The 27,247-nt window shown below is 40.7% G+C and overlaps 2 protein-coding genes across 3 annotated transcripts; both read left to right on the top strand.

Annotated features, from left to right (window-relative positions):
- The first annotated feature begins 1,734 nt into the window (after positions 1 to 1,734).
- Positions 1,735 to 10,366, top strand: sona (SON DNA and RNA binding protein a). The gene is made up of 8 exons (XM_072686154.1): positions 1,735 to 1,872; positions 4,234 to 4,353; positions 5,070 to 5,262; positions 5,349 to 5,428; positions 5,558 to 8,122; positions 8,236 to 8,672; positions 9,424 to 9,507; positions 10,011 to 10,366. The coding sequence occupies exons 2-8, from the start codon at positions 4,326 to 4,328 to the stop codon at positions 10,011 to 10,013; spliced, it is 3,390 nt and encodes a 1,129-aa protein (XP_072542255.1). The 5' UTR covers positions 1,735 to 1,872; positions 4,234 to 4,325; the 3' UTR covers positions 10,014 to 10,366.
- A 3,052-nt stretch (positions 10,367 to 13,418) lies between these two features.
- On the top strand, positions 13,419 to 26,754 carry rcan1a (regulator of calcineurin 1a). Of its 2 annotated transcripts, none has more exons than XM_072686152.1 (4): positions 13,419 to 13,813; positions 23,464 to 23,637; positions 23,768 to 23,927; positions 25,430 to 26,754. In XM_072686152.1, the coding sequence occupies exons 1-4, from the start codon at positions 13,694 to 13,696 to the stop codon at positions 25,603 to 25,605; spliced, it is 630 nt and encodes a 209-aa protein (XP_072542253.1). In that variant the 5' UTR covers positions 13,419 to 13,693; the 3' UTR covers positions 25,606 to 26,754. The 2 variants fall into 2 exon arrangements, with proteins under 2 accessions (XP_072542253.1, XP_072542254.1); XM_072686153.1 differs by lacking the exon at positions 13,419 to 13,813 and adding an exon at positions 21,004 to 21,545.
- The last annotated feature ends 493 nt before the right edge of the window (positions 26,755 to 27,247 follow it).

Raw genomic sequence — 27,247 nt, 5'->3', positions numbered from 1 at the left:
ATAATGACGATAATGTTATATTAAATTCTTGGGATGTACTAGGCTACCTGTTTCAGCTGCATATATTCCCTTTGATAATGAATGTGTGTGTGTATGTGTGTGTGTGTGTGTGTGTGTACACCAGCCATAACATTACAACCAGTGACAAGAAGTGAATAACTGATTTATATATTTTGAAGGCAGTACACAAGTACCTGTGCTACTAAATGACTGGGTCAAAGTCTCTCCAAAACGGGATGTCTTCTGGGGTGTTTCCGGGATGCAGTGGCCAGTGCCTAGCAAAATGTCCTACAATATTAGGCTATTAGGCGGGTGGTTTTAATGTTATGACTGATAACATTATGGCAATACATTAATTAAAGGTCTTAAAAAATAATAGAGAATTAGAGCGTCGGTCAGTTGACTGGTCAAATTCTTTTTCTCACAATAGCATTTAACACACCCCTTTGTTTATGCAGTTTTGTGCTGTTATTTTACCTTTTGGTTGCATTCACCATGTTATGTATTGTCTAGGGTGCTGTTTTGTGTTTTTAGCACATCATTAAGAATCCATATCTTATTCATATCCAGCTCTGCCATATTCATTAAGCAGTTGTAATTTGGTTGTTAAGGAAAGAACATCTGATCTTCAGGATTTTGTTTTGGTAAGCAAAAATGCTTTGTTGCTCATCAGTGAAAGTGCTTACATATTACCCGCTTCATTCACTCTCCGTTAGAGGTTTGGACACATTATTATTAAAATATTTTATATTTTAGAGTATTCTCAGCAGGTTTGGGGGCGTTTATTATGCCAAACAGCACCATTCAAACATTCCTTCAAAATATTTTATATTAATGCTGTTCATTATTTTCTTATTTTTACAGTAAAAGATAGATGTTGTTTTCAGTATTTTACACATTTTAAACAACATATACATCAAATAATGTAATTATCTACTTTTAGGAGTTTTCTGCTTAAAGATGTGATTGCCACTTTATCACAATTAAGTTTACAATAAACGTGAAATAGAAATAAAACAGATCATTTTTAGTAAAACTGAATTACATATACTTATTAAGGTGCCCAAAACTAATATATTTTAATAATGTTGTACATCTAGCTGCCATCACACTGGTTTTACATATTGCATTACATGTATATTAATTATAATATAAACATATTATTCAGAACAGTTGAACAGTTTATTAAATTAAAGGGGAACGATTTATAAAGTGGAGGAGACTATTTATTAAACTGAGGTAACAAATTCTTAAACCCAAGGAATGATTTATGAACCTGAAAGAACGAATTATAAAATGGATGAAAACAATTTATTAAATTGAGGAGATGGTTTATTGAATTTGATATTGATGTATTAAAATGATGATGATATATTAAACTGAGGTAACAGTAAATGAGGGAACGATTTATTAAATTGAGGTAACAAATTATCAAACTCAGGAAATGATTTATTAACCTGAAGGAATGATTCATGAAATTCATGAAAACTGGGGGAATTGTTTATTGAATTTAAAGGAATGATACATTAAATAGAGGGAACTATTTATTAAATTGAACTGAGAAAATGATCCATTAAACCGAAGGAAGGATCATGTCTCTAAATATTGCTTTTCTGGCTTGATGTTTTAGGGGCAGTCCCTGGTCTGATCTGCTCGGGCCGTTGAGGATCTGGGTCAGTGTACGCTGCGCTACAGCAGGGGGCAGTGCGGGTCTTTGAATCAGTGCGGGGGTCCAGCTCTGGCACTGCGGACTCTCCTCGTGCTTCTGGGATACTGGAGGATTTGCTCGGTCTACAATGTCATGGCGACCATCACCGAGCAAGTTTTTCGCGGTTTCATAACAGCTGATCATTCCGGGCATCAGATATAGAGGTCAGTACACTCGACGGACTCCAGCAGCCCCGAGGCATCGGTAATATTCACGGCTTCGTTACAGACACACTCCGCGACGGTAGTGGCTTAAAGGCGCTAGCTAGCTAGCTTGCACGGTTAGCGGGGCGGCCGGTGGCGCCTTTGTTAGTCCTAAAGAAATCAGCTGTGGTGTGTTCGTGTTCCGTATGGATGTATCTGCAGTTTAATGGCGTCCACGTTGCAGGAAACACGCTTCGATCATTGCACGTAGCGTTAAAGCTAGAATCGGTGTAAGCGATGTTGGCTCCCCCACGTTTGTTGGGCTCTGATTAGCTAGCCTAAGCTGGACGTGGTCGCGGGCCTGGCCTGCTGTTTATGTTTAACGGTGGTTACCAAGCCGATGCGTGTCGTGTTGGTTAAACACTGGCTAACTCGAGTCACGTAGCTAGTCGTCGACATCGGAATATTATAGCTAGCTAGCTAAAGTATTACCACCAAATAGATCAACGTAACGTTAATTATTGGGCGTATGAACAGGTAGTGCTAGCTCGCTCGCTACATTATCCCCCCTCCCTCCCTCTCTCTCTCTCTCTCTCTCTCTCTCTCTCTCTCTCTCTCTCTCTCTCTCCCTCTACACACACACGCTTGTTCAGTTCGCTGAGGGCTAATAGCTAGATAGCTAAATGTGGAGCAGCCAGGCTAGCGCTAGCTAGCTAACCGACTGTGCGCCCTGCAGTGAAAGCATGGCCCTGCGGGTCCTTTGTCAAGTACACAGTGGTGTTTGTTAGGAGGTAGTTAGCTAAAGCCTGTGAGTGCTGTAGTTGTTGTGATTTTATTATGGCAGTTGAAATCTCGCTGGCTGCAGCTTAGCTCGACGGTAGCTCGCTAAGCTAAGCTAAGCTGCGTTCACGTTACTTCTAGAAGCGTCCGGGGGTCCACAGTGGAGCAGAGCCCCCTCCAGCCCCAGCGGCGTTAGCGAGCTGTGTTACAGCTGGAGACATGGGTTCGGGTTCTGGGCTTTTTTTTTTTGTTGATGTTGTAGTAGTTGATCGCATTCGTGTTTGGACCTAAAACCAAAATAGTAGCCAGCGATCTCTCTTACCAAGAGTGTGTCGCCCAGTGAGGTGCGCGGAGTCTTGGCGGGAGTTGTTTTAGCTGTGTCTGGTCTCCGGAATCCCCAGCAGTCTCAATCTGTGAGAGGCCGCAGTGTTTACTGCCCCCATTTCATTGTTTTTCTGCTCGAAGTTGGTCTGGAAATATGACATTTGTTTCGTTGCCGTGATAAATTGAACCATATGTCACCTATAAGGTGCTCCTAGGTATCGCCAGTACTGAGATAGCTACCTAATGCTAGCTAGCGTTGCATGTTTCATTACTACAGAGCAGGAGTAGTGCTGTTGGAGCTGCTGCAGGACAGTGAAAATAGTGTAAACACCATTAAATTGTATCATAACATCATAACTTTTAAAATAAGTGATGTCTTGACTACTGTAGACAAAGTTTACCTAGGTGAAAACACAGAATTCACATTAGTTTAGTCTAACAGTGTTGGTGTGGTGTTGCAAGTTAAATGTGGTGGAAACAGTAATTTACCATATGACTGAGTCTTATGAACACGTTTATTTTTAAAACAGTAAAAATAAAAATACATATTTTTTTACGTATCGGTATCTGCGCCGATACTGGCACAGTATTGGTATCGCCGGCAATTCTGGCACTCGCACCGATACAGAGAGCACCGATACCATGAAGCTTACTGATACCCTACATTTTATTATTTTTACATAAGACCTTTTTGTTTGCGTACTTTATGAAACCAAACGTCAAACCATCAGTAAAAGCTAGTCATAAATATTTATTATTAAACAGACATTTAACGAGAATTTTACAGTAACAGCACTTCTTGTTTCCATGTGATGTTTTTTTTTTTTTTGGTTCTGAAACCAAAGGTTGAGTTTAAAAGTTGTCATTTTATCATAGCGCTGAAACTTTTCAAATGTCCAGGAAGTGCTGTTATTTCAAATTTATTATATTATTTGAGATCAGATACAAAAAAAACCCCCACAAATTATAAAAAATGGAACACTATAAATATCAGGATTTAGAGCCATCTATCGAGTATTGAAGTCAGAGTTTGTGTCGGTATCTGTACTCAGTATCGGTACTATATAAGTTGAATCAGTGCATCCCTAATAATTTTAGTTAGTCATTCTGTCGGATGATGGGGAGTGCCTAGAATTACAGACAGCAGTTTGAAAAACATTACAAGAGGCGTGTATCAGACGGTATAGGTGATGTTATTACTTAAATGTATTTGGAAACGGTTTGGTTTTGTTTTTATTATTCATGGTCATGACTGTATATCTCTTCCCCCCTATACAGAGTGAACAGTGAGGATCACATCATCTCCCATTTCACATAGACTGAAAAAAGGTCCTGCTTTCCTCCAGGGTCAAGAAGGCGGAGCTACAAATATGGAATGTGCCACAAACACCAATGTTGGTATGTGCAATTGTATAAAGATATAAAAATGTCTAAACCTGCTGTAACTGGAAAATATCATTATTTTGCCTGTAGTCTAGATTACAAGAACCCAAGACCAGAGAGTGTTATACAGTATCGCAGAGGTTCTCAAACTTTATCATCAGAGATTTCTCCCTCTTTACAAAAAGAAATGTTCAAATATTAGACACTGAGATATTCCTGGGTTTATTTGATGGGAGCACAAGCTTTTCTGTGATATGTAGCTCATCTGAGCTACTAATGGCATAGTTGAAATTTAAAGGGACTTGAAAATTAAATAGAAAATTGGGGAAATGTTTGTAGCATTTCAAACCCTAGAAGTAACGGTATCCTGCCAAATTATTAATAATGAAACTATAGGGCAACAAGTGGCTACATATGAACAGAGTTCATCTATGGCAAGTACAGCCTCAGTCACAGCTAATCTGAAAATGCATTGCAGGCAGAATTGATTTTAGCTGGTTCATAATGAACATTATGTTGGGGGATGTCAGGGACCCTGCTTTGAGAAGGACAGGCTTAAGTGACAAGACAAAGCACTGTTTGGTCTAAGAAGGGTTATTTATTTAAATGTATTATTTATGCTGAATTGCAGTGACTAGACTAGACAACTGTTGTCTTCTTGTAATGGGGGGAAAAAGTGATTGTGTCATGAATGTGAGTTTTACAAAGGACTGTAATGTTTTCCTTCACAGAAGGGAGCGATCCATCTGAAACCGCTTTGTGTGAAGAAATTACTATCAGGGATGGTAGTGAGACACCACGAAAGAAAACGAAGAAGCACAAAAAACACAAAAGTAAGAAGAAGCGCAAGAAGAGAAAGGGTGAAAAGGAAAGCAGCTCTGAGTCTGGAGCAGAGTCAGATGGGGATTCTCAGAGTAAACTGAGGTATGAATTTGAACTGAAAGCATATCAAATTAACCCTTCAGTAGGGGGAAAAAGCTCTAAAAGTAGGTTTTGTCTTTATGTTTAAGTGTGAAAAAAGAAGTCCCATCCAATATTGAAGGTCGAGGCCATGACGAGGATAAAGAGTCCATGAGAAATTCTGTTGCAGGTATGGAGTTTGTACGTACATTATGTCTTGTTTAGGACATCAGTATCAAACATCCCTGAGAATTTTAATTTTGGTGCTCTCTTTTTTTTTTTTTTTTTTTTTTTTTTTTTTTCCTTTTTTTTTTTACAGAACATGGTGATGATGATGCCAAAGTAAAGAAAACGAAGCGCCATTCAGGGAAGAAGAAGAAGAAAAAGAAACGAAAAGAAGAAAAGCAAGAGAAAAACTCTCCTTCTCGTTCGCAATCCGCCAGTACATCGGAGTCAGGGTCAGAGTCAGAATCTGAATCAAAACTGACGCAAGCATTGCAAACGGACTCTCCTAGCTTGGGCAGAAAGTCTCCTGTGAGTGCAGCGAAGCTCCCAAATGACAGGTATAAAGATAAAATATCGCAGCCAGATGAGATGAAGGGAGACGTGACTAGCAAAGCTGAATATTGTGAAGAGAAACATGCGCAACCTGCATGGAGAAAAGATGAGTCTCTGGAGGATGCACATGCTCAAGCTACGAATAGAGAAAAATACAGTGAAAAGGACACAAAAGCTGAGAAAAATGGAAGTTTTAGCAAAGCTCATGAACTCCCCGATATAATTCCAAAACAAGAGAATGTGCACAAGGAGCAAGTAGGCCAGAAGGAACCTAATGGCAATCAGAGAGGGAAGAGAGATGCAGACAAGTCACTTTCCAGGTCAAGGTCTCGGTCACTTTCCCGGAATAAAGGGACTAAATCGAGCCACAGTCGGTCCAGAACTCCAAAGCGAACATCTGGTTTATCAGCACGTCGAAAAGAACAATCGCTGTCCAGAGAGAGGTCTGTTTCTATCCCAAGAAAAAAGCGTGGAATGCAGAAAAGACGCTCAAGGTCTCCATCACCAAAAAGGTCTCGATCAAGATCAGTCAGGGGAGCAAGACGCAAGTCAAGGTCCAACTCTGTAAAGAGAAAGCATCGCTCTGACTCAAGATCCCGTACAAGACCTAGAAGATCCAGGACCAGGTCCCCCGCAGGTCGACGCACCCGGCGAAGTAGGTCTAGATCAGTTGTAAGGGCACGTCGGTCGAGGTCAAGGTCAAAAAGATCAGTTTCTCGTCGAAAGAACCGTGTCTCCAAATCACGCTCCAGATCTGTTCGGAGAGGCAGGCGCTCACGGTCACGCTCTCGAAAAAGAACACCAGTATCCCGTACAAGAAGATCTCGGTCCAGGTCAGTCAGGAAAGCGAGGCGAACCCGTTCAAGGTCCATTGTGATTCTCAGGAGATCAAGATCTCGCTTAAGGAGAAATAAGCGGTCTAGCTCAAGGTCCATCCGTAAAAACAGATCAAGGTCCAGAACCCCAAGGCGGCGAAGTAGATCTCCATCTCCGCTGCGCTCAAGGCTCTCTAAATCAAGGTCCCCTGCTGTTCGGCGGGGGAGGTCAAAATCTCCACGTAGAACAAAGTCGGAGTCAAGGTCTCCTAAGCGCAGTAAGCGCTCAAAATCCCGTTCTGTCTCCCGTCATTCAAAGACGAGCTCACCTAGATTTAGAAAAGGAGCAAAGAAGACTAAAAATAAAAGATCAAGATCAGTTTCACAGAGGGACACCTCTAGATCTCGATCCAATTCAAGAGAGAGACTGTCCTCAGATAGAAGTCAGTCCCCAGCTAAGAGTAGGTCTAAATCTCCTGCTGAAGAGAGAGAATCTTCAGTGGAGCACCATAAAGATTCTGATGGTAGTAATAATAATAAAGGAATATCAGAGTCCAAAATACAAAAAGCTGTTTCTGGAGACGTCCAGACAACAACCACAAAAGGGTGGAAGCCACTGTCTCCTGAACGCACATCTCCACATAAAATACCAAGCGAAGATTCTGCTCAATCAGAACAGAATAAAACCGCCAAGAAGGAGTCCAAGACCACCTTGGAATGCATGGAGAGGCAAAATAAGTCTAGATCAAGGTCCTCTTCATCAGAACCGATACCTCAGCGTGAAAGTTCTGTCTCGGATGATAATGAGCAGTCTGACAATTCTAGATCTCCATCACCAAGTCCAGCCAAAAAAGAATCAGGGTCAAAACCCACCAGAAAGTCCAAGTCACCTGTCCGTAGGAAGCGTTCCAGGTCTGTTTCGTCCACCCACAAGGCACGGTCCAAATCAAAATCTGTTAGTGGTAGGGAAAGGTCCAAATCTCCTGTGAAGAAGCGAAAGTCTAGATCTCCCTCACACAGCCAAAGAAAGAGATCAAAATCTAGATCACCTGTCCGAAGGAGGAGGTCACGCTCAAGATCGGTCGCTCGTAGGGGAAAATCAAGGTCTAAATCTCGCACAAAGACCAAGCGCTCAAAGTCTAAATCTCCCAAAAGGAAGCGATCTAAGTCTAGATCCCCAGTGCGAAAGAGGCGGTCTAAATCGCGCTCTCCTGCTCGAAGAAAAAGATCCAAGAGTCCTGAAAAAAGCAAGAGATCAAAATCCCGTTCTCCCGCCAGAAAGAGACGGTCACGATCTCGGTCAAAGTCACGGGCCCGTCATTCACGATCCAGAAGATCTCGATCTGCCTCTCGGCGAAGAAGGCCTGTGTTTCGCGGCCGCTCTTTCGACAGACGAGATCGCTGGAAACGTGAGCCAAGCCATTCTCCCATTCTCATTCTCCGTAAAAGAAGGTCCACTTCTAGAACTCGTCGCAGCTCCAGCAAGACACCACCACGCCTTACTGAGCTAGGTAAGGAAACCTTTTTTCTTTCTTTTTTTTCATGAGGGGGAAGTGTATACACTTATAATCTGAAACAATAAGAGCTTGATTTTCATGCATATTTTCACCTTTCTTCTTCACAGACAAAGATCAACTGTTGGAGATTGCCAAGGCTAATGCTGCAGCAATGTGCGCTAAAGCAGGGATGCCCATCCCAGAGAGCCTTAGGCCTAAAGCTATCCTCCAGTTGCCTTTGCCAACTCCTACTCCAGCTCCTTTGTCTTTGCCTCTGCCCCTGCCAGTTCCCAATCTGCCCATTAACCTGCCAATGGGCATACCTGGTATGCCTGCAATGCCAAACATGCCTATGAATGCTGCTATGGCTAGCATGACCGCAGCAACTATGACTGCAGCCCTGTCTAATATGGGAGCCTTGGCAGCTATGCCCCCTATGCCTCCGCTGCCCACAATTACCAACAAACCACCTCCGGCACCCACACCTAATCTGGCCAACATCGAAGAAGTGAAGAGAAAAGTGGCGCAGCAGGCTAACAGCATCAGTATCAAAGAGTTAACAGAGGTAAGAAGAATTCACCTGCTGTACTGGGCCTTTGCAGATGTTGCAGAGGATGTAGAGAACGTCCGATTTGTTGTAGTTGAAGGCTGCATTAATAATTAAGATTTTGTCAGTGTTCTGATTGGCTATCTGTATCTTTTTGTGTACTCCGTTCAATACACTGGGTTTTACTGGTTCGAAAGGGTAAAAGCTTGGTGGCACAAAATGCAACAGCTAAGCTCAGCCCAAGCTAAGCATATAGCTGCTCGATGAAGGGGCGTGGGGCAAGGTTGTGAATCTTACAATTTATTTATTTATTTATTTATTTATTTTCAAATAATTGACAGTGTCAATCTTTGACACACTTTTTTTCTAATAAGCTTTTTAAAAAAGTTTGCTCTGAAGCAGAAAAACATAAACCTGCTAACACTATGCCTAATTCCAGCATTGAGCTGTAGAGCAATGGAACTGTGTTTTTTGGAATGATTGATGGTGCTCCATCCAGTACTTTTGGGATAAGTTGGGGAAGCCTACTGCCTGGGCAGTAGAAACAGTTACTCCAACCAAAGCAGGTTTTTGTTTTATTTATTTGTTTGTTTATTTTTATTTTATAAATATATGAATCCCCTTGTTTTCGGAACAAACGATAAAAGTGTCCTGATACGTTTTGTTCATAAGATGTTGATATGAACGATCGTGTCTCAGAACATCTTGGTGAATTTGTGTGGTTCAAGATCGGGCATTAACACAACTCCTGTTGTGCATTTGTTTTTAGAAATGTAAACAGATTGCTGAAAGTAAGGAGGAGATGAGCATTGCGAGGCCGCACATTTCCGATGATGAAGACGATGAAAAACGGGTAAGAAGTCTTACTTGGTAATGACAACAAAAGCATAAAATGGAGTTATGTAATAACTGAAGGTTTGGGAGAAGGACCACGCCCAAACTCCTCCCCTCTATTACTACGTGCTATAAAACTGCTCCTCTCCCTTCTTGTGATGAAAACTTGCATCCCACCACCACCCTTGCTCCTCCTGATCCAATTTTACTCAACCTCTACCTGGCAAGGGGGGTCTGGCTTCGAATTCCATCCGCTTGAAGCCCCCCCCAGAACTCCAGCCCAAATTTCTCGAGTTCTCTCTTCTTGCCTCAGCTAGCGCGGTCCGCACTCGCAAAAATGTTATTAACTTGTATGCTAACTGTAAAGCAACTGTAATATATTTTAGATAAATCACTGTAGTGATCAGAGAGGTCATGGTGGTCATTACACATTTTCCTTAAAACAGTTTAAGGAAAATGTGTAAAAAATTTGTCTTAAATGTGTGACTTCATTTTAAAACAACCTCTCTTTCTCTCTTTTAGTAACCAACTATGCTGCTTCGTTAACTGTACTCCTGTCCACAGTTAACAATTGAATGAGAAGTTGACCCCACTGGATCATATAATGGTCAGTAATTTCCAGAGGCTAGACTGGTTCCAGTGGATATTTCTACAATATTGATGTTTTTTCCTCAGCTGATGACACCACTGCAGGCAGAAGATTTGTTCTCTCAGGATAGATCTACTAGACCGGATCACTTGGTGGATCAAGAGGCCTACTTCATACAGTAAAGCAAAAACACTGCTTGGTCAGATTCAAAGTGAAGTATTCCTTTACTTTCAGTGTGGTGTCTCCTGAAAAATTTAACGAAGGCAGCAGCTTTTTTTTTTTTTTTTTTTTTTTTTTTTTTTTTTTTTTTTTTTTTCTCCCCCCCAGCTGTTCTATTGGACCCCTTGGTTAACAACACACCTCATCTCATTCAAATGTAAATTTCATTGATCAATTACAGTTTTTTTTGTTAATGTTTTTGTGTGGTTTCTTTTTCCTTTTTAAGGAATTTAAAATTTGAGGAAAATGTGACTGCTATACATTTTAATGAACAGTATTTTCCTTAGTGTGCAGTTTTGTGATCTGACCTACAGCTGGCTTGTAAACATGGCTTTTTTTGGCTAATGTCTGCTGGAGGTTAACAGGTATATTAGCCTGGTTAGAAACCCATCAGTTTGAGTGGACCTACATTTGTCAGACCTATTGAGGACTCCTTGTTTCGTGTGTTGATTTGATGGATCTCTCGGAGGATTCAAAAGGGGCACACACTGTTGGTTTTAGCAGCTTAGGAGGTGTACAGTACTGTTTTATCCTGTCATTTGACTTGATTGAGAATTGTATTTGCTTTTTGCCCAGTAGAGGCTCGTGTTGGGGTGCTTTGTTTATAATAGCTGTGGAATTTTACATCGAATTCTAGGCGAAGGGTGATTAAAAGATAAGAATGCATAATATGTATTGAGAACTAAAGCTGTTTCTTGTTGAGACACGTGTACTTTTCCGCTATACTGTTCAACGTGTAGCGTAGGTGTCCATTTTCTTTACTGTTTGATAATTCTCCTCATTTCGTGTTTATCTTCTTTTTGTTTTGGTACTGCTTCAATAGTTTAGAGTGTAGAGATGCTTGTGTCCAGTCGGTTTAAGGCTGATCACTACAAGTAAGGCATTTTCATTTTTAGATTGGCCTCAGGCAAACTTTTAACTGTTCATTTAAATTGCACATGCTGTCTCCTCAAGCTTCAGATTTATCATAGTAAACTGCAGTCTTGTAGACCGATGTTATGCACCCAGAACTAATGCACACATTCACGTGTTATTTTTCACTTGTCGGTCAACCCTAGATGAGCACTGCCAATGAAAGTGTAATTGCCCTTAAACACTGGGTAAAATGTGCTCTTCGCCACTTTCGGCACTCCCCCCTCCCCTCACTGGTTTAAAGCTATACTTCTCTAGACTCTCTGGATGGTCTGCGGATGAAAAGTCTGTTAATTAAAAACACTGAGTAAATCATATGTGATAAATACCACTGTATGATTTGAGCCAGCATTTGTAGAGGACGTTTAAACCTGAGGTTTAAGGTTTTGGTTAGGGAAATGTGGATGCAAAGGTTGAGAAAGCGAGTAAAAGAGAAATTATCTACAAGTCATTCACCGACTACCCAAAGTTGTGACCAAAAATGTTTTAATTTTTGAATTGATTTCCATTGTTAGGCTTTACTACTATAGGAATATGGGAAATCCATCACTTTAACTGTGAAAAGTGTGTGGTTATTTAGAACACTGGTCTAAATGAGTGCTATTGAAAACATGCAAGGCAGTGTACTTTTTGTATCCTTTGTATAGGCCCAAAGTACCATGTTCCTAACCAAGTGTAGTATCCACAATTTTGATTAAACATTGCAATTTTTCCACCACCATAAGATAATGTTGCTTGCTTTGTACATAATGCAACCTTGATTATAAAAAATAAACGACTGTCACTTTCACATGTCTTGTTTTTTTTTGTTTTTTTTTGCTTGTTTTTTTTCCCCCTTAAAATTAAGACTACAGTTCTAAGTGTTTTACTTAAAACCGCATATTTACTATGGCTATGTGACTACATCACATACGTCCTGCACATTTTTCAGGAGCACATTCATGCTGCGAATCTCCCGTTCTACCACATCCCAAAGATCTCCTGTTGGATCACTGAATTGCTTGTCCTGTTCGTGAAACCAGTTTAAGACGACTTGCTTATTGACATTGTACCAGATGGAAGTAGCCATTCGAATATGTGTAAATTATGGACATGGACAGCAGCAATACTTCAGTAGGCTGTGACATTCAAGCAATTAATGACCAGTAATAACAGGCCCTAATTGTGCCCAGAAACCCTTCCCCACACTATTACAACTATTACCACCACCTGAATGAACTGTTGAGACAAGGCAGAGTGGGTCCATGGATTCAAGCTGTTGGTCCAAAAAAAGAGATTCATCAGTTGAGGCTATGTTTCTCCAGATTTGGCTAGGCCTGTGCCCACTGTAGCCTCAGCTTTCTGTTCTTGGCTGACAGAAGAAGCAGAAACCAAAGTGGTCTTCTGCTGCTGTGGCCCAATCCGCCTCAAGGTTCAGCATGTACGTTCTAAGATGCTTTTCTGTCAGCGCCAACCAGTCAGGCCTTTCTCTGTTGGCTTTGGTTATTAACAGGGCTTTTTTGTCTGAAGACCTGTCGCTCACTGGATGCTTTACTTCAGAGGCTGTCATGGTAAAAATACTGGGGATCAGAAGTCATACTTATGCTTTATGATGCAGTATCAGAAATACACTTGGGCTTTATTAATAGTAAGAGTAGTGATTATAATATAGTACTCTTAACTCTTAACTGCTCTGTTGTGTTAATATTTGCATAAAATGAAATAATAGCAATATTATGATAGAAGAATAGTAGAAGGGAGCAGACTTGCAGTAGAGCAGTTGTGCTTCTGGGAAGAAAATTTTAAGGCAAATAGTTTTTTCAAAGCATAGATTTTATCACTATATACTTATGGAAAAAGTCAAAATGTAATAAAAAATAAAAATAAAATAAATATATATATCAAGGATTCAATTCAGGATGAAACACTGGTACTAATAAAAATCTTTTTAATATAATTAATGTGGTGTGGAAATTAAAATGACATTTAAACACATTTTCTACCAGGGTAAAACAGGTAAAATGCCTAAATTATTAATTGTGTTTCTTAAAGACTAAACACTATATTTTCCAACCATATCAGGGGAATCCAGCAGACCTTCTGTTGAGGTGTTCGTGTCGAGGCCTGCAGGCTGCGCCTCCGTCCACGCCGCGCCTGTGAGACTTTAATTTTGAAAAGCTGCTTCCTGTAACACTGGAGCCCTCCACTGGGTCGCTGTTTTTACACATCCAGCTAACATTAGCTGTTATTTATGATCTGCTATTTTATGGGAAGCTACCTTTTCCAGCTTTTGGATAATCTGGAAACTAGCTGTCTTTAATTAAAGAGATCCAGCTGGATTATTATGAGCGGCGGTAGCTGGTTTTCCGCGTGTCCACAAATGTGAGGTGAAACTTAGCTACCCACTGACTGAGCTGGGCTGGATTCAGCTGGGGTCCAGCTAGATCACACACCACCATTAAGTTTCACGTCGTGGTTTGCAGTATTCCCTTACAACATCTCCACCATGCAGCGGGGAGAGGCTGTCGAGGAAGGCGACACTGTGGGAGTTCAGTTCACTGACCGGCCGGACTCCTTGGTCGTGTGTAAAGTAGCTGAGGACGTGTTCAGAGACGAGCTGCTGAGAGTGAGTAACTCAGTCCTGCACCCTGGCACACTTCATAGTGAAAGTTTAAACTTTACTGAGACAAAAAAAATAATAGCTCACGACATGGTTTAAAATACACCTATATTTTTTCCCAAGTCATATTGAGAAGGAAAACTAGCTACTTGTGTTTGCCCTCATTTTATTAACCTGTAGTCATATTCATAAAAATTAATAAACAAACGACCCCACAGTGTGGAAATACTGATCCTTATATGACCTTGTACTATTAAATAAAATTTTATTTTAGCAAAAAAAAAATAATAATAATACTAAAATAAAATAAAAATTAAATAAAAATTAAAAATAATAATGAAATATACCTGCACATTGTTTTAGTTTTTGCCCATATTTGGAAACTACAGTCATGTGAAAAAGTTGGCACCCCATGAAACCTTTTTAAATATTAATAAAATAAATAAAAGTCCTTTTTAAATATTTGAACGCATGGACATTTGATCTTTATTCAGTTTTGGGAGATAGATGTATTAAAACTAAACCAATAAAACTAATCTAATATCTTTTAAAATGTATTTTCCTGTGAGGAAAATTGTAGGACACCCCCACATTTATTACTACTTCAAATGCCTTAAGATACGAATCAGGTGCAGGACATCAGCTGCTTATGATCAGAACATCATTAGAGGGGATTTTGGAGGAGCGTGTCTGAGTTAAACCTCAGCCATTTGGTTTGGTTTGATCTTGATTGGTAAAGTGAGTGTTATTACCATGCTGAGATCCAAAGAGCTTTCTGAGGCCTTCGGAAGGAAGCTTGTAGCTGCAGATGAGTCTGGAAAGGGGTTTAAAAAGATCTCAAAGCACTCAGCAGAATAATTCACAAGTGCAACCACTGCCAGCATGGCCAGGTCAGACCGCCCAAGAAGTTCAGTCCAACATCAGGCCGCAAAATGAGTATAGAAGACAATCCTAAAATGTCATCACAGGATCTACTGGTAGCTCCTGTCACAACTGAAGTCAAAGTACAGCATCTACCACCAGAAAGAGATCACACATGTTTTATTGTATTTTCTTAACGGGAGAAGAGGAGGAAACCTGCTGTCAAAAACTGAGCAAAAGCAAGACTAACTTTTCCAGAAAACACTTAGACCAAGACCTGGATGTCTGAGGTAATGTGCTCTGGACAAATGCATCCAAGGTTATTTGGACACAGTAAGAGCGGTTTGGTGTAAACCAGGCAGAGCATTAGAGCACAATAATTAATTCTTAATGGATAAAGAGAGGGTGGAACACACAACCCACACAATTATAAAATACAAGATACAAAAAACTGTAGGGAATATGACTTATGTAAACATGGTGTAGAATTTTTACCTTGAAATAACACCTCAACAATCATGATGGTGCACTGACTTGTATGAGGGAGAACAGTGTCTTTGTCACTGCCACTCAGGAATATAACTTTGGTGGAGCTCCACGAGACCTCTCACAAGAACTGTATACCGCTGTATAACCTGAGTCACCTTTGTGTAAAATGTTGTGATGTTACCCGTCCACATGGTATGCTAAACCTCAGATGTTGGTTCTGTATATCTGAATTTGTCAATAAATGCACATTTATAGCTGTCCACAAGGGGGTGCTCATATCGCGATATGTATTTATGGCAGTGGTGTAAAAGTGAATTACACACCCCAACTATACAGGGAGCCCAGGAGCCGAAATACCAATTCTTGCATAATGCTGCGAAGTGTCTTAATGTCTGCTTATTACAGCCATATGGCTTTTCTTATGGATTACTTATGAGTACGAATTTACTAAAGATGCACATTGTTGGTGAGCTCATTGGTACTGACAGATATTGGCAATCTAAAAATAATCATTAGCTAAAATCAAAACAATCAAATCAAAAAGATTTAATTCAGACCAATAATTCATGACATTCGTTGTACCTAAAAAGAGCTAAATCTTTTGGGCAACACTGCACTTTTAACCTCAAACTACAAATAAATGTTCTATTTCTCTTCTAATCCAGGTGATATCATTCCCAGTTTGTACATTTAATAATAAATGTTTATGTATATTAAATCATAACTCAAATTTATCTTTCAGACGCATTCAGGATCTGTACTGCAGTTATTCCTAGTAGAAATTCTAGTTTCAGATGTCAACAATAAATGTCTACTAGTAATTATATCAGATCTATGAAGGCCATCTGCCTAGTCGTCTTGTCAGGATGACCTTCTTAATGTAATTTTGTCTAGTCGTATGTGATTATTGATTTACATGCAGTTCTCTGTTTACTAAATTACATTTAGTGAAATTATATATATATATGTATATATATATATATATATATATATATATATATATATATATATATATATATAATTCAACTAAAGATATCTATAGATATGTATTAAAAGTAAAAATTGAAATGTGGGATTTACACTATAAATCTGACTACTAAACATTTGAATGAGACTATTATTAATAGTCATTTAGATATTTAAAGCTGTTTTAGAAATCTGAAATTACACATGTAATGCAGGTTACGACTAGTAGAGATGTCTTGGTAGTTTTCATTTTTGTGGACTTGGATGTTTTACGAATGTCTGTGTAGATATCTGCCATTACAATTTCTACTTATAATTGTAGATTATTAATTGTATTAATAATTGTAGAGTTTTTACTAGTAAGGATGTATAGGTGAGAGTATGATTTCAGGTAAATCAGTGGTAACATTCTGTATGACCGGTCAAAATGACATTGAGGATCTGTTGTCCTGGCTGTATGACTAGCCACAGAATGGCTTTGTAATTTATAATAGTCAGAGTTACAGTTTGTATCGCTGGTGGAATTTTCTCTTTGACCTGCCAAGAAAGACGGCTTGCCACAGAGTTTTATGCACAAGGGCGTGTAGATTACTGCAGTCAGTAAGTATTGTTTTGTGAGGTTTCCCAGTTCTCGCACAGACAGCAGAGTTTCTGTCATTGTTTTGCTCACCGAATCCTTTGTGTAATGGTTGAACTTAGGCAGCCGAATGACAAAACAATTGGTGAATGTTTGCCCTGTGAAATAGTCAAATACAAGGTGAATGTAGCTCACTCCTGAATATAACCAAGCCTTCTCTGGTACATTCGGGTGGAGCAGTCGTGTGTACATTTTCCAAATGGGACAGAAAGTCTAGCTGGGTGGAAACTGTGTTTATGAGGAACAGGAAAATCATCTACTGACAAAGTGAGATATTTACATCTGAATGGAGGAACAGGCAAATGTTTTCCATTGTGTTTTCTACTGTGAAAATAGAGAAGGACTGTGCTCTGTGAACTGTGAAGGTGTATGCATTTTCCCTTTTCACTTTTTAGCTTCCTTGACATGGAAATTATTGGATCGAGCCTTAAAAATGCTCAGAAAAGTATAAGCATAATTATGCAAGTTAGGGATGGACAATATGGTAAAAATACTATATCGCACTATATTTATGTATTTATGAGGATACATGTAATAACAGACTGAAAACATCAGTAGCGACAGATCCTTAAAAACTACTGTTCGGATACTCTCCTGTACTGAATACAGAGATTTTTATTTAACATCTGCTGCTCTTCATCTAATCAAACCAGTCTAATTACACTGTTTGTAATGAAACCGGCAGCTGATCAGTGTATATTAAGCACTAACAGTATCCTCGATATACAACTTTGTCATCACAATAACATTTATCACAATATGATCAAATAAAATCATAATATTGCCCAGCATTAAGCCCAGTACAGTTTAGTATACGGTTTTATGTGATTATGAGATCTCTTACTAAATTTAAATTAAAATTGCATTAAAATTAAAACTGTTAATGTTAATTAAATTAATTAAAATCTATGAAAACATTGTGTTTTCTTGGCTCCCAACACACCCTAATCCAACTAATCAGCTGATTAACAACAGATTATTGTGTTAAAGTGTTGTTGTTAAAGCAGGAAAAGCACTGAAATGCGGACCAAGGTTGAGAAACCCTGGATTATACCACGTCAAATGGTCACCTAATCAGACATTAAGGGTTTTTTACAGTGACTGTAATTGTAAAATGTCATGGTTAATGGAATAAATGCAATAAATATTAAATATTAGTCTATTCGTCATGATCCACTTTCATATTTGAAATGTGTAACACCCCATATTGTTGCTGGACTTGGTCAGCTGCTAGTCTTGTGATGGAAGATTCCACTTGTCATTCATGGAAAGTCTGGAATATACAAATGGAAAGCACAATGTCACCTATTTTATGATTCAGGGACAGCGAGAATGTGATCGGAGAGAGCCATTTAAACTAAAGACGATGACTCATAGAGGAACTTGATTTTAGTGTGATGGAGCCAACTTTCCTGTATGAGCTGAGCAGTTCTGCAGTGACCTATTGTAAGCCACCATCTGTGGTTTAGTTGCTGACTGGTGGTCTTAATGTGGGCTGGCCTACTTACACAATGAGCAAGTCATGCCTAAACCCGTCGTTCTGCACAAACATGCACTATAATTATTGTAACTGGCGTGCGTCGTGTTTTTCCGTAGAGCTCATCAACAGCCGTATTTCTCCGTGATTCTTAAACATGTTGGTAAATTGTAGAATGGAACAGAAACTAGAGGTAGATAAATTACAGACCTGTGTGGAAATTGGCGAACTGCTGTTTGGTTAAAGTAGGATTGTTACTATTGTCCACTGGTGAATGTTTATTTCAACAGATATCAACAGATATAACATATTTGTAGAGGTTATAATGCTATTTTAGCACAGAATGCTGTTTTGGGACCATTACAACATTTTTACTAAATTATGCTAGTGCTCGCTGGTTGCTTTATAAGGGTGGGCAGACTGCTACTAAAGATTGCAGCATGTATAATTGCTGCCTGTAGTGGCACATAGTTTGGAGTTGAGCTAAATATTCAGTTCAGTTTATGTGACCTGTTTGTTTTATTAACAGTTTTTACTGCAAAGGCTTTTAAATACTTTTAATGCCTGTACTTGTACTGCCCTGGGCTGCAGAATACTTTTAAAAGTATCCTCAGAATTATTTGATATTAAAAAAAAAAAACGTGGTAGACTGATACACACTATATGAACAAAAGTATTGGGACTCCTGACTCTTACCAGATTCCTTCTTTCTCACAAAATCAAGGGTTTTTGTTGAAGTAACTGTCTCTGCTGTCTAAGGAAGGTTTTTAACTAGGTTTTGTAGCATTGCTGTGAGGATATGATTGCATTCTGCAGCATGAGCTATAGTGAGGTCAGACTCTTGGATGATCACCAGAGAACTGTTATATTGCTCCATAGTTCAGTGCTGGGGGGCTTTATACCCCTTGTTGTCCATGCCTGGCATTAGGCATGGTGCCAATAGGTTCATGTTTATCTGCTCTAGAGGGTCCTATGCTATTGGCAGTATTTCTCCAGAGGGGCTAGACAAGCTATGTATAGATGCTGTTATAGATATATTAAAGCATCTATTAAGTATTTTAAGGATTTTAAGTTGAACAAACAGTTCTTTCCTGTCTGATGTACTTGTTCCAGGATGGTAGTCAATTGTTCAAAGTAGTCCCATTTGTTTGTTTGCCCGCCCACCCCTGAGAGAGCAAGGCCAGCTGTGCTGTCTCTGACTCCGGCTGCTGATGGCATCCTCGGATTATAGTGGCAGCATCTGTGGCAGTCCATTGGAGGATTTTCTTTTTCAATGAAGAGACAACACTGTTTGATTTTCAGAGTTTGTCAATGTACTGAACTCTCGTTCAATTATCCTAAGAAAAATACATACATTACAAGAAAAATACATTAATACCATTACATTACCATACAATTTCAGGAGAACTGTTTGCTACAGAGAGAAGTTCTGCTGCTTAATGATGCTATGATACTTCACTGTCTGGATGTGTCTGGAGGAGACAGATTTTTTGAGACGGCAACAATATTTCTTTTTTAAAGTTATCCTCTACCATCTTCCATCATCAATCATACTACAGATTATAGGTCATAAGCCTCTGCTCTCTCTGAGTGCTGTAGTTTATCTGAATAAGTGTATTGGTGGCATGCAGAACCAACTTTGGTCGGTGTGGTGTGTTGAAGTGTGCCATTATCTGCTGCAAAGCAATGAACAGAGCCGAACAGGGAGCCTGTGGTTTTATGTAAAACAGCACCTGTCCGAGAAGCTTCTCAACCCTGCACCGCACTATTGCAGCTTCGCCCAACGAGGTTCAGCTCTGCATTTTCCGTTCTGCATTCTTTCCTTTTGTTTTATTTTGGTTTCACCTTTCTGCTTTTCCACTGCCTCATGAGTGGCCTGGCTTTGCTGGAACAATGATTATCTTCAGCAAACACACACACACACTCACACACAGCAGATGATCTCTACTCTGAATCATGGGCTAATGAGCATTTAGAAATGCCTGTCATCTCAGTGGGAATGACCTAATGCTTCGGGCAGTTAACCTGATAGTAAAGGATCACCGACGAGAGAGAGAGGAGCAGGGCACAGAAGAAAAGTTGTGTTGTGTTTTTGGACCTGCCAGACACGGAGAGAAAGACGTCATGCAGTGTAAAAATAAGTCTGACGTCTTTGAGCTGAACGCCACTTAAAATGATGGAATGGCTGCGCCGCAATAAAGGGACGAATCCGTCGGCTCTGCAGTCTGAGGGAGAGAGGGGGGGGTAGCTGGCGAATAGAGCAAAAGAGAGTAAGAGAGAGAGACAGGGACAGACATGAAGGGAATTAACACCCATGGAAAGTATGCTGCAGGGAGCTCTTGATAACACAGCTGCCTCTTTGCACAGCTCAGCTGATTTAGATTTTCCATCCAGCTCCACATGAAGGGTGGCAGGGCAGAGGAGAGGGGAGGGGAGCATTGGGAGCATTGGGGTGGGACCGAGAGGAGCAGAGTTTCATGTGTGATAGATCATGGTTTTCCAGCCTTGCACGTCCAGTAGGAATGTGTGAGACCTTCACCGAGATTGGGAGAATTGGGTTTAAAGTTCTGTGGAAGGCCATGGCACATATTTTCCATAGCCAGGCCTCATGCTCTCGGGCTGATTACAGATTAGTCAGCACAGACAGGGTGCAGACTGGGTGCAGAGCGGTGGAGGAAGGCGGGGCTTGGAGCCTGAGTTTCTTCCTGGGTGGGCGGGGCCTGAGGTGGGGAGGGCTCTCATACGTATAAAACGCAGAGGGCAGGCTCGTCTGCACTGACAGGCTTGTGGTGCAGCAGCGCAGCGCCTTCCAGAAGGTTCTCCACAGATATTAGCCTTCACACAAAGCTTAAATAATTCAGAGTTTTTTTTTTTTTAATTACTGCTATTATTTTAATTATTATCTATAATAATTAAGTGTCTACTAGCACTTTTGGCGCGTGCTGTTTTTGACGCATTCGTCGTTTTGGCTGTGACCTGTTTCCGGTATCTTGAACGTTGCTCGACCACAGCCTTGACTTTGACAGAGGCGCCGTGAAGAGAGGAGGAAAAAAAAAAAAACAGAGCAGGAGGTGCCCAACAGGGGAAGTTTTTCTGACACACGCTCCATTTTTAGTGGCCTCACGCTGGGGAAGGCTAAACGGACCCCGCTCCTCCACCCCTCCTGCCCTCTTCGGTCACTCACGCCTCAGGTCCTCCGGAGGATCCAGCGAGCATCCGGCATGCATTTGAAAACCATGAAGTGCAACCGCTTTTGCCTCGTCGCCTCGCTGGAGGACCAGGATATGTTCAACAGACCCGAGGCCAGGGTAGGGTGGTGTTTCTGTTTGGATGTGAGGATGTGACGGCAGGGTTTAGGTGTGGGGAGGTGTGCAGGTACAGGTACAGGGTGGCGGTGGAGCAGGACTGTGGAGCTGCGGTTTCAGGACAGCTGCAGAACGGCGTGCATTGGCAGATGGTTGACATTAGGACATTAGGACCGCATGATGTGCATTAATTCCTATAATTATTCATGATGGGGTTGTGGGGAGCACAGTACGTGGATCCAAAGTGTCCGAGTTCAGTTAAAAGAATCTGAATGTGGAGCTTTATATACAGCAAATGTTATATATCGTATAACCTCTTAATATCAATAATATTAATATAGTCTACCAACCAAGACCCGTTTAGTGTCCAAGGTGGTCACTGATCCGTCAGTTCTGCACTGGAGCTTCAGGGCTAATGTAGCTTAAAGATAATGATAGACTGTCACACAATACCTTGACATCCATTATATTACCGAATGTCTGGCCTGATCTGCTGGGCTTGTGTATAAATGTCATATATTTATTTATTGATTTATTTGATTTGAGCTCTTTTTTCTATCAGTCATTACATGATTCCTTAGGAAACCACAGTGTAGGCCACACTAAACAAGAACGTAGCTCCCCAGTTGTGGAAAATCTTTAGGGCATAGCCATTGATCCAGCTTGTTGGCTGTATTTTGGCTCAACACTGACCAAGCACTTTATTAGGAACGCCTGTACACCTACTCATTCATGCAGTTATCTAATCAGCCAATCATGTGGCAGCAGTGCAGTGCGTACTCATGCAGATGTGGTTGGTGTGGTGCAACAGATTCTCCAATTCTCCAATGGGCTCCAATGCCATGTGGGACTGCTGCTCTACACCAATAGGAGTCCTTGGGCAAGACTCAACACAACGTTGTCCCATCTCTGTAATACAAATAATGTCGTAAGTCGCACTGGATAAGATGCCGTATGCTGGATAAAATGCCGTAAATGTAAGTGTTGCCCAGCTCTCTCACTCCCTCAGTCCTCTTCGTCCCTTCTTCATGTGGCCCAGCTCCATTCCACCCGGCTGGTGGAGGTGGTGTAATGGTATGAGGAATGTTTTCCTGGCACACTTTGGGATGTTAATACCAAGACTATACACAGGCTATTTTTATGTTGTTCCTGACCATGTTCATCCCTTCATGAACCCCATCACAGTTTACCAATCATGATCACAGTTTTGCAATTAACATCAACGAAAGAATATTTCCAACATCTCGTGGAATCCATGCCACACAGAACTGAAGATGTTTTGAGGGGGAAAAGGAGGCTGGGGGTTGTGGGAGGATATCTCCAAAATAGCAGGTTTTCAGGAGAAGGCAAAAATGAAGGCAACAATCCAAATTTGTAATGCAAGTTAATCTAAAAATAGTTTATTGAAATATTGACAATATAAAGGGCAAATGAGTGGGGGGGGGGGGGTATATACAATGCAGAGAGATAGAAAGATGATGACAAATTGAATCGGGTCAAAGATCTGCTTTATGTGGAGAGGCAGTTTTCTGATGAAATGACTGCATACACACAGTGCTAGAACACAGACACTCAGCAGTGAATGGACGGGGGCTCCTATCCATCCAATGTTCAGTTTTTTTCCCCCTGTGGAGCCTGATCCAGTTTTCTAGTAGGACATGTTGTGTCTCTCTTGCTCTCGTCCTTCTGCGTTCCCACACCCTGCAATGATTCTCTCTCGTTACCATGGCAACCAATATCTTGTGGAGCGCTCCTAGACACAGTAATTTGTAGGCCTTGTATTGCATTAGCATTTTGTGCGTCACTAGGGATTAATATAGAAACACTCATACAATGTCAATCTGTCATAGCCGCTGAAAGCAAGAACAATATTTTGTACCAGCTGTACGAATTCATGTTTTTTTTTTCCTCTCCACCTCAGGCTCGTTTTGAGGAGCTGTTTCGTGCCTTTGACCCTGAGGCTACCTTCCAGTTTTTCAAGAGCTTCAGGCGGGTCCGAATCAACTTCAGCAATGCTCTCGCTGCTGCAGAGGCAAGAGCAAAACTCCACAAGAGTGACTTCAACGGCAGAGAAGTGCGTCTTTATTTTGCACAGGTAAGTTGCTGTTTTTTGGGGGGTTTTTCCTGCTCATTATTTCATTAACTGATGAGGCTTTCTGAAATAATAAATCTTCCAGTTCCTTTAATCACTCCTCCTTCATTTTTCCATTCTTCTTCTTCTTTAGTCTGTACACATAGGAAGTCCACGCCTGGAGCCTCCTAAACCGGATAAGCAGTTCCTCCTCTCTCCACCGCCTTCCCCTCCTGTCGGCTGGGAACAGGCTCAGGATGCCACACCGGTCATCAATTATGATCTCCTGTGTGCCATCGCAAGACTTGGTCCAGGTGCCAGATTTATACACGAAAGCCTGTGCTGTAAATCAAATGCTTTAGTTTGATGCTACGTCTCAAAGCACTTCACATAAAGTAACATGGGCAGATCAGTTTGCTACAGTGAAGTATTGGCCCATATTTTTATAATAATGTGTATGTAATATGGTAACACTGTGTAAACAAGCTTCACTTAATCACCAGTCTTTATGATGATAGGATTTAAGTTGTTGTAGTGTGTTGAGAATAATATTTGCACATTAGTGGAGTTAATTTTCTTTGTTTTAAATAGTAATACTGAAACTGAGTGCACAAGCTAATCATGGGTGTGAATGAAGCGCACGCACAGAGTCCGAGATTTGCGAGCCCAGGGCACAGCCAAACATAAACACTACTCTACATCTACTTTAGCCTAAATTTACATAATAAACCAGTGGACTTAAACCATATGTGGATGTTCTGTAGAGTAGTTGGCTAATAGTAATTATATAATGCTGGTAGTCAAGTTGTTAGGTTAGCTTTTTTTTTTTTTTTTTTTGCTACAAAAATATCCAATAGCAATACAGTGCTTCATTCTACTGCCTGTCATGTCATGCTCTGACAGCATGACATTGTAGAGATGACTGTGAAGAACGCAGAAAACGACACTGTGCTGAACCCAAACGTAGCTCTTTATTCAGGGGGAAAGCGTACTGTGTGTACTGAACTTCAACTTGCTACAGCGCCCCAGTCAAACAACTCCCTCAACCTCCCCCTCGACACAGAGCAGCAAAGAAGGTGATACCATAAAATCATTATTCTAAGAAGATGGAAATAGTTTTATAATTCTCCAACTGTAATGCAAAACTGGGGCCATTCTTCTCATCGACTTTTATTGCTTTCTAAATTGTCTCAAAATCCCCAGATTGACAATATTACATTTCCTGAGAAAGTTCAGATTGCTCTGTAAGTCTTGTTTAATGGAGCTGGAAAGCCAAATATGAACTCAGGAATGGTTTGCAAGGTGACATTTATGTTTACACCAGAAACCACAATTAAAAGAAATCAACTGAAATATGACTGCATTATAACATAATAAGGAATTGGCCTCCAAAGCCTCTCTTGAGAGCCTCCTTTTAAAAGTTTTTTTCCCCCCTAAATGAGCCGCATCTGTCCATCAAGGAAAGCTCAGTCACTTATCCTTTACCTGCTGAATTTAATCTTTTTTTTTCAATGATCAAATCGACATTTTCTAAAAATGCTAAAAAAATAAAAAAAAATGCATCCCTTCAGCTCACACCTTTTAAGATTCACACCTTTAGCTCCCACGCAGTTTGACCTTATAAGGCATGTCTGCCTTTTGAGTGACGTACATTACATCCAAACAGAGCTTATTTGTAAATCAGTCCTAAAGGCACAGTAACAAACTCTGTTTAATTTGAAGAAATAGAAATAAGGGTGGAGTTTGGCCCCTTTTATAGAATTATCATATTAATATTTGACTGAATTTCTCTTTTTTCCATTTCAATCTCTTGTAGGTGAGAAGTATGAGCTCCACTCTGGAACTCCCACTACTCCCAGTGTGGTAGTGCACGTGTGCGAGAGCGACCAGGACAGCTCTGGTGGCGAGGATGACATGGACGCCTTTAAACGCCCCCGGCCCAAAATCGTCCAGACCCGGCGCCCCGATTACATCCCGGCCATCACACAGTGAGCCCGAGGAGCGCCTCCTTGTGCCGTTGTCTTCGCTTTACCATCTCAGGGGCCGATAGGCGGCCAGCCATGGCATGCCCCTTTAGAGGAGGCCTTGAGTCCGAGCCCAGTCCTGTGGAGAAAGAAATACTGTACATGTCCACTGTCTTGCAGGGGAAGGGTGGGGGGTTCGTTGCATGCATTCGTTTTTCTCCACACTTAAAAGTCAAGGGATTTTCAGGAATGCAAATTCCATTGGTGTCTATGGCTACAGAGTACAAAAGTCTCCAGTTGTGAGTTTATTTATTTCCTTTTTCTGGGGAAGCATGCTGTATCCCTGTGAGAAGGCGTGACGTATTTGTATGATGTTCTCTTCTCGTTTTTCTTTGATCAGCAGGCTCTCTTTTACACATGGTTGTTCTTTTTAATGTTTCCATCTGCTGATTGTAGAAGGCAATATTATTCCTATGCCTTTGTAGGAATATCCATTAATCTTGGGCTTGAAAAGGTCGCGGTTATGGGCAATACGTTTTTCTTATGTTGGTTTGTAAAGATTGCTCCATTTCTAAACTATTAATCTGAGTAAGTGACTGAGGATCCGAATAGACGGATCCCTTTTAGTAATCTTACCTTCTCAAAAATGATGCTGTTTGTGGAATAAACTAATTGTTCGCCATGCCTTGTTAAATCTAGTTTACTTATGGAAGGATTTTTGGTCAGTCAGTTAAAAAAAAAAAAAGAAAACCTTTATTGGACGTCTCAGCCCAATGTTCTCCTGATTGTAATTTTGTACAGACTTTCTCATGTCTGAAAATGTATTCAGCGATTTACATTCATTTAATTCAGGACCATAACACTGTAAAGTAATCGGCTTTGGCGACGAGGGAGGACTGTTATGCTCTTTACCAGGATTTGCACAAGTTACATTTGTTACATGGTAAAAGTGAGCGCGGTGGTATCTGTCCAATGCCTTTTTTCATGTTGTTCGTTTGTACATGTACGGTTACCTCATTGTAATGTCTTAATTGTCTGATCACTCTCAAATTTGTACAAAAAACAAAAAACCTGCTTGGTTTCAGCAATGTTGTTGACTTGCTAATGGCTTGGATGTATGTATTAAAACCTGTACATGAACAGCCACAACCAAAATAATAAAACAGGAACTTACACAGCTGATGACGCTTGTTCAGTTACTTCTGTCCTTTTGATACACGCTGTCAAAATAGCGGGAATCGTGATTCAGAGCTCACATACTGTTGAAGAGTTTCTATAGATTCCGGCGTTTTCAAAGCATGAGTCAGCGCTCTGTGCTGGGCCGTAATGACGCATGTGGAGGACATTTCAAGGTGAAGCGTGAAGCTTGAAATAGAATCCGTGAGCCTCAAAAGCCGTTGCATGCCGGCACCAATTCCTTTGTCAATGCTTGCTATTGTTCCCTGTCTGCTGCTGAGCTATTCATCAGCAAGGTCATGGAGAAAGGGGGTGGGAGGGATGTGTCTACAGTCATTCCTCTGTCTGATCCTCCTCAGTCACCTGTACGAATTTCTAAAGATTGGATGTCATGTTTACATCTTTGGGACACTTGTTTATAGAATTGGTGTCATGAATCTAAGAAGTTTTGAGCCATGTTCTGACTCATGCAGGTTACGAAGCTTTACAAGACT

Source organism: Salminus brasiliensis, chromosome 8 (assembly GCF_030463535.1).
Source record: "Salminus brasiliensis chromosome 8, fSalBra1.hap2, whole genome shotgun sequence".
NCBI classification, from domain to species: Eukaryota; Metazoa; Chordata; class Actinopteri; order Characiformes; family Bryconidae; genus Salminus; species Salminus brasiliensis.
This window is presented reverse-complemented; position numbering and strand designations above follow the sequence as displayed.

Bases quoted from the DNA above. Each gene is read 5' to 3' on its own strand.
- sona (XM_072686154.1), top strand. From the start codon at position 4,326: ATGGAATGTGCCACAAACACCAATGTTG. The intron at 5,263-5,348 runs GTATGAATTTGA...TTTATGTTTAAG, and splicing joins GATTCTCAGAGTAAACTGAG to TGTGAAAAAAGAAGTCCCAT. The intron at 5,429-5,557 runs GTATGGAGTTTG...TTTTTTTTACAG, and splicing joins CATGAGAAATTCTGTTGCAG to AACATGGTGATGATGATGCC.
- rcan1a (XM_072686152.1), top strand. From the start codon at position 13,694: ATGCAGCGGGGAGAGGCTGTCGAGGAAGGCGACACTGTGGGAGTTCAG. The intron at 13,814-23,463 runs GTGAGTAACTCA...TCTCCACCTCAG, and splicing joins TCAGAGACGAGCTGCTGAGA to GCTCGTTTTGAGGAGCTGTT. The intron at 23,638-23,767 runs GTAAGTTGCTGT...CTTCTTCTTTAG, and splicing joins TGCGTCTTTATTTTGCACAG to TCTGTACACATAGGAAGTCC.